The sequence below is a fragment of the Bufo bufo genome, chromosome 1 (genome assembly GCF_905171765.1).
Source record: "Bufo bufo chromosome 1, aBufBuf1.1, whole genome shotgun sequence".
NCBI classification, from domain to species: Eukaryota; Metazoa; Chordata; class Amphibia; order Anura; family Bufonidae; genus Bufo; species Bufo bufo.
The window spans coordinates 357783390-357790080 of NC_053389.1; the positions used below are offsets into that span (position 1 = coordinate 357783390).

Below are 6691 nucleotides of genomic sequence, written 5' to 3' on the forward strand. Positions count from 1 at the left end.
TATTTATTTCGTTTTTTTTAAATACGGAATTGGGTACTAGCATGGTGTTGTCTGTCGTCCTGGAAAGGATGCTGGACTTCCGTGTTGACCTCTCTACATGGTTGGGTGTGACTGGCGTTATACTCATCCGTGTGGAAATCCGTATTTGTGAGTAGAGCATTATTGCCACATTTATTAAGCAAAAAATACATGAATATTTTATAGGATAATTCTTGACAAACATTTTTGGATTATGGGCACATGATGTTAATATATATTGTTAAATAATAAATAATAAATCCGAAATACACTATTGTGTTTTTTTGGTAATCCGTGCTGGTTAGTTAATAGCCACTACATTATTTTTGGAATCAAATCAGCTTTTTTTTCAATTATTATTTTTGTTGTTATAAATATTTTTTAAAAATAGGAGAATAATGGACCGATTATAGTCTCCCCAAACACAATTAGTCCACGTACATTTTAATAAAAATTTTTTAAATTATATTATAAAAAACCATCACAAAATATATGATGTGTATATTATTTTGTAGACAAATAAACTGTACACAATGCTTGCGATACTAAATATTGTGTGTTCCATTAAAAAAAATTTTGTCAAAAATCTCAGAATAATATAATTTGTTAATTTACAAGTCTCATTATTATTGAAAGAATGTTATTAGCACTGTCAAACTTACCTTTAAACACTTACCTGATACAAGATAAGAATATGCTGCATTCTGTTTCTGCTATGTTTTGACGAGCTATAAGTAGATCTTGAATCTACTTAGTAATATAATCTTCTACGTGAAAATGCTGCTGTCCTCCAAATCATTTATCTGTGTGGGCCTTACACTAAAACGTTATCTTACAATGCTGCTGTCCTCCACTAGTGTATGTAATCCGTGAGGCCTCACACTACACCGTTATCTTACACTGCTGCTGTCCTCCACTAGTGTATGTAATCCGTGAGGCCTCACACTACACCGTTATCTTTCACTGCTGCTGTCCTCAACTAGTGTATGTAATCCGTGAGGCCTTACACTAAAACGTTATCTTACACTGCTGCTGTCCTCCACTAGTGTATGTAATCCGTGAGGCCTTACACTAAAACGTTATTTTACACTGCTGCTGTCCTCAACTAGTGTATGTAATCCGTGAGGCCTCACACTACACTGTTATCTTACACTGCTGCTGTCCTACACTAGTGTATGTAATCCGTGAGGCCTCACACTACACCGTTATCTTACACTGCTGCTGTCCTCGACTAGTGTATGTAATCCGTGAGGCCTCACACTACACCGTTATCTTACACTGCTGCTGTCCTCAACTAGTGTATGTAATCCGTGAGGCCTCACACTACACCGTTATCTTTCACTGCTGCTGTCCTCAACTAGTGTATGTAATCCGTGAGGCCTTACACTAAAACGTTATCTTACACTGCTTCTGTCCTCAACTAGTGTATGTAATCCGTGAGGCCTCACACTACACTGTTATCTTACACTGCTGCTGTCCTACACTAGTGTATGTAATCCGTGAGGCCTCACACTACACCGTTATCTTACACTGCTGCTGTCCTCGACTAGTGTATGTAATCCGTGAGGCCTCACACTACACCGTTATCTTACACTGCTGCTGTCCTCAACTAGTGTATGTAATCCGTGAGGCCTTACACTAAAACATTATCTTACACTGCTGCTGTCCTCAACTAGTGTATGTAATCCGTGAGGCCTTACACTAAAACATTATCTTACACTGCTGCTGTCCTCCACTAGTGTATGTAATCCGTGAGGCCTTACACTAAAACGTTATCTTACACTGCTGCTGTCATCAACTAGTGTATGTAATCCGTGAGGCCTCACACTACACCGTTATCTTACACTGCTTCTGTCCTCAACTAGTGTATGTAATCCGTGAGGCCTCACACTACACTGTTATCTTACACTGCTGCTGTCCTCCACTAGTGTATGTAATCCGTGAGGCCTCACACTACACCGTTATCTTACACTGCTGCTGTCCTCCACTAGTGTATGTAATCCGTGAGGCCTCACACTACACCGTTATCTTACACTGCTTCTGTCCTCAACTAGTGTATGTAATCCGTGAGGCCTCACACTACACTGTTATCTTACACTGCTGCTGTCCTCCACTAGTGTATGTAATCCGTGAGGCCTCACACTACACCGTTATCTTACAATGCTGCTGTCCTCCACTAGTGTATGTAATCCTTGAGGCCTCACACTACACCGTTATCTTACACTGCTTCTGTCCTCAACTAGTGTATGTAATCCGTGAGGCCTCACACTACACCGTTATCTTACACTGCTGCTGTCCTCCACTAGTGTATGTAATCCGTGAGGCCTCACACTACACCGTTATCTTACACTGCTGCTGTCCTCAACTAGTGTATGTAATCCGTGAGGCCTCACACTACACCGTTATCTTACAATGCTGCTGTCCTCCACTAGTGTATGTAATCCGTGAGGCCTCACACTACACCGTTATCTTACACTGCTGCTGTCCTCCACTAGTGTATGTAATCCGTGAGGCCTCACACTACACCGTTATCTTACACTGCTGCTGTCCTCAACTAGTGTATGTAATCCGTGAGGCCTCACACTACACCGTTATCTTACAATGCTGCTGTCCTCCACTAGTGTATGTAATCCGTGAGGCCTCACACTACACCGTTATTTTACACTGCTGCTGTCCTCAACTAGTGTATTTATCTGTGTGGGCCTTACACGACACCGTTATCTTACATTTTGTTTTTTTGGATTAAATTTAGGTAATTTGTATTGCTTTAAGTATACCTAATAAAATTGATTAGCTGCAATGTCCTGATTAAGTTATGTGTAGGCATTATACTGCACTGTTAATATATATATGACATTACACTTTCTGACTGGACTCTGCATAATTCACAAACTGGACTAAATCTTGCTTAATTCAAAGTTATATAGTACATACTTTAACAAAAGAACAGAAACTTTGAATTTGGAATCAAAAAAATATTTTAATCAGACTATGCTCTATCTGATTTTTTTTTTTGTTTTTTAATTAAAAATATATATATATAAAACAAAATAACAATCCCCTCCCAGCCCCAACATATAAAATGAATAAAACAAAGAAGCTAACGGTGCTTCTTTAATTGTTCCAATTGGTCCAGGACCTCGCGCAGATCCCGCTGGTTCTGCCTCTCCAGGAGCCGGTGCCTCTTCTCCAATTCTTGCATTTGGAGGCGGAAAGCCTCGCTTTTTTTTTTTTGGTCTTTTATGACCCCTTTTATTTTTTTAATTAGATTATTTATCCCTATGGTGAAAGATAAAAATAGAGATAATCAGTCACAGTTGTAGGCATTGATGGAATTCAGTTTTGTAGTATTGTTAGTGTTAATAGTTAACTGTTTAAATGTATGAAATATGATTTATTCCAAAAGATTATATATATATATTTTTATTAGGTTATACTTTTATTCGGTTAAATTAGTGATTACGGTTAGTGTGAACAGTGTATTTGTATATATTATATCAATTATTTTTGTAGTATGGCTAGTATTTCCTTTTTTGTTAATTGTAAATATTTTAAGTATACTTTATGTTAAAAAATTAAATAATTTATATTAATTTATTTTGTTTATTAGCGTTTAAATGATTACTAGGGTTAGTGTTAATATAGTCTAGGTATGTAAGATAGCATTTAGTTATATGGTATGGCTAGTGTTTCCATTTTAACTTGTAAATAGATTTTTATATAGTGTTCAATAGAATTATATATTTTGAAGATTTTTGAGACTAGATTAGTGTTAAAATAATTTTATTTAGGCTTATTGTGAATGAAGTCTTTGTACGTATGTTAACATATAGTTTTGTAATATGGCTAGCGTTTCCAGTATTACTTGTAAATAGTTGATAAAACAATAGTTTAAAAATTTATATATTTCATGAATTGTTTAGAGTTTAGTAGAGTTTACCTTATAATTTTTCAGTTTACTGTTAAGTTGTTGTTTGTATATATGTTGCTATTACATTAATATTATTGACTGTTTAGTGTGTGTACCTGGACTCTGGCTACACTTTAATTCCATTTTGTGTGTCCTGACCGCCATCAAGGCTTTTTTTTATTTGTTTAAATGTGTACTGTAATATGTATTGGTTTTCTGTTCCTTTTTCCCTACCCTGTTTTCCTTTGCCATTCATTACCCAGCAGGGTGTTGGCTCAGGGACACAGGGAGACCAGTTAAAACTAGCCGCTCTGTCCCTTATCATTCACCCATCATTCCTTGCTCAAACCCCACCCTTACTTTTTACTTTAAAAATTCTAACCAAGATTACAAAACTACCTTTGATAGTATAATTAAGTTGAATTAGGTTTGTTAGTTATTTTTATAAAGATTTTTGTAGATATTTACCCTCCTGCTGTGGGGTGGTCACAAGCTCCTCCTCCTCCTCTGACTGTGCGGCCACCTCTTGCTCCTCCTCCTCCTCGGTCACCTCGGCCGGAGGTATTGCGGCAGCCGGTGAGGTGTGGGGTTGAGAGGGACCGCCTTCCTCCTCCACCTCCACCTCCACATGTTCGGCGACATCTGGGGGAGCAGTGTCGCTCGTCTCCATCGCGGTGGGGGGGCCTGCCTCCTCTTCCTCCTCCTCAGAGACCTCCACCACGTGGATATCCCGGTGCGCAGGTGTTGAGCGCACTGTTGGAACAGGCTGGCCTGTAATTACACATTGTTAATGATTTAGACAGGAAAATCAACGAATATAACTAAACAATTTAACCATTAATCTGTATCTTATGCGGTTGATTTTTAATTTTTTTTTATTAAAGTCCTTTAATATTAAGTCAAATGTTGATGATTGGAGAGACATCTATGTCTCTTGGGTTAGCCATGTTAACCTTGTTAAAATTATCAGCCTCCCTGGAGTTATGTATTTTTTGACAGGGAATCCCTATGTCGATACCCAGAAGCTTTTTTATTGCAATTAACAGGGAAATTATCTCCTTGGTATGGAAAGGGGGATAGAAAGGTCTATCCTTTGACATATTAACAACTACAAGGACAAAATTCAGGGGCGGACTTGGTCTTCACCAAAATTTAGAACTTTGACAAGAGACAATTAATGGTGGAAACCTGATCAATAAGCATAATAATCAGAGACCATACAATAACATAATTTTATGTGAAATTAGTTACGTTTACTCAAAAAAAAAACAGTACACAAGGAAATATATATATATATATTTTTTAAATAATGCCTTTGGTACATCGTTTATTATTAGGGTAGTAGAACGTCTTTTAGCTAGTTTTATAGTAAGGGTAGGGTTTCCAGTATTACTTGTAAATAGTTTCAAAAAATAATACTTAAAATACATTCTATATTTCATCTATAGCTTAGCGTATGGTATAGTTTAATTTATAATTTTTCAGTTTAATGTGAAGTTGTTCTTTGTATATATGTTGCTATTACTTTAATGTTATTTCCTATGTTGATACCAAGATTTTTTTTTTTTTTTGCAATTAAACAGGAATTTCTCTCCTTGGTATGGAAAGGGGGACCACAATAATGCCTTTTGTACATCGCTTATAATTAATTTTAGTGTGAATAACGTCTTTGTATATATGATAGCTGTATTTTGGATTAAACGTAACTTTATGTGATAATAAGACAAGGGTATGAATAATTCTAGACATCACTGTACATTACATTATTTCTCATCCACATTGTGTAATGTTACAGTAAGCATCTTACCGGGGCAGACTCTTTCAGATATTTCTCTGACGAATTCTGGGTCTCGCCTTTTTAGGTCCGACCACCTCTTTACTATTGCACTTTCAGAGTGCTCGCGGGCGAATTTTTCTCTCAGCATTTGTTGTATGCTGCGAACTATTTCTTTTTTTGAGTCATGCCGCCTGGTACGGTCATACCCCTTCTTTACCATTCTCTGCAAGATAAAAGATACAAGCATATAATATACACTCACCTAAAGAATTGTTAGGAACACCTGTTCTATTTCTCATTAATGCAATTATCTAGTCACCAATCACATGGCAGTTGCTTCAATGCATTTAGGGGGGTGGTCCTGGTCAAGACAATCTCCTGAACTCCAAACTGAATGTCAGAATGGGAAAGAAAGGTGATTTAAGCAATTTTGAGCGTGGCATGGTTGTTGGTGCCAGACGGGCCGGTCTGAGTATTTCACAATCTGCTCAGTTACTGGGATTTTCACGCACAACCATTTCTAGGGTTTACAAAGAATGGTGTGAAAAGGGAAAAACATCCAGTATGCGGCCATCCTGTGGGCGAAAATGCCTTGTGGATGCTAGAGGTCAGAGGAGAATGGGCCGACTGATTCAAGCTGATAGAAGAGCAACGTTGTCTGAAATAACCACTCGTTACAGCCGAGGTATGCAGCAAAGCATTTGTGAAGCCACAACACGCACAACCTTGAGGCGGATGGACTACAACAGCAGAAGACCCCACCGGGTACCACTCATCACCACTACTAATAGGAAAAAGAGGCTACAATTTGCATGAGGTCACCAATACTGGACTGTTGAAGACTAGAAAAAATGTTGCCTGATCTGATGATTAGGAGACATTCAAATGGTAGAGTCCGAATTTGGCGTAAACAGAATGAGAACATGTCTCCATCATGCCTTGTTACCACTGTGCAGGCTGGTGGTGGTGTAATGGTGTGGGGGAGG

General features: G+C 37.9%; 1 protein-coding gene across 1 annotated transcript; it reads right to left on the minus strand.

The window, feature by feature from the left end:
* Positions 1 to 3082: 3082 nt before the first annotated feature.
* Positions 3083 to 5991, minus strand: LOC120987011 (neuromodulin-like). Its single transcript, XM_040415672.1, has 3 exons — positions 5736 to 5991; positions 4397 to 4699; positions 3083 to 3297 (listed from the first exon to the last, which is right to left on the minus strand). The coding sequence occupies exons 1-3, from the start codon at positions 5950 to 5952 to the stop codon at positions 3119 to 3121; spliced, it is 699 nt and encodes a 232-aa protein (XP_040271606.1). The 5' UTR covers positions 5953 to 5991; the 3' UTR covers positions 3083 to 3118.
* Between the last annotated feature and the right edge of the window lie 700 nt (positions 5992 to 6691).

Coding starts and splice junctions, on each gene's coding strand:
- LOC120987011 (XM_040415672.1), bottom strand. CDS start 5,952: ATGCTTGTATCTTTTATCTTGCAGAGAATGGTAAAGAAGGGGTATGAC. Junction 4,700..5,735: donor ATCTGAAAGAGTCTGCCCCG/GTAAGATGCTTA, acceptor GTGTAATTACAG/GCCAGCCTGTTCCAACAGTG. Junction 3,298..4,396: donor GACCACCCCACAGCAGGAGG/GTAAATATCTAC, acceptor CTTTCACCATAG/GGATAAATAATCTAATTAAA.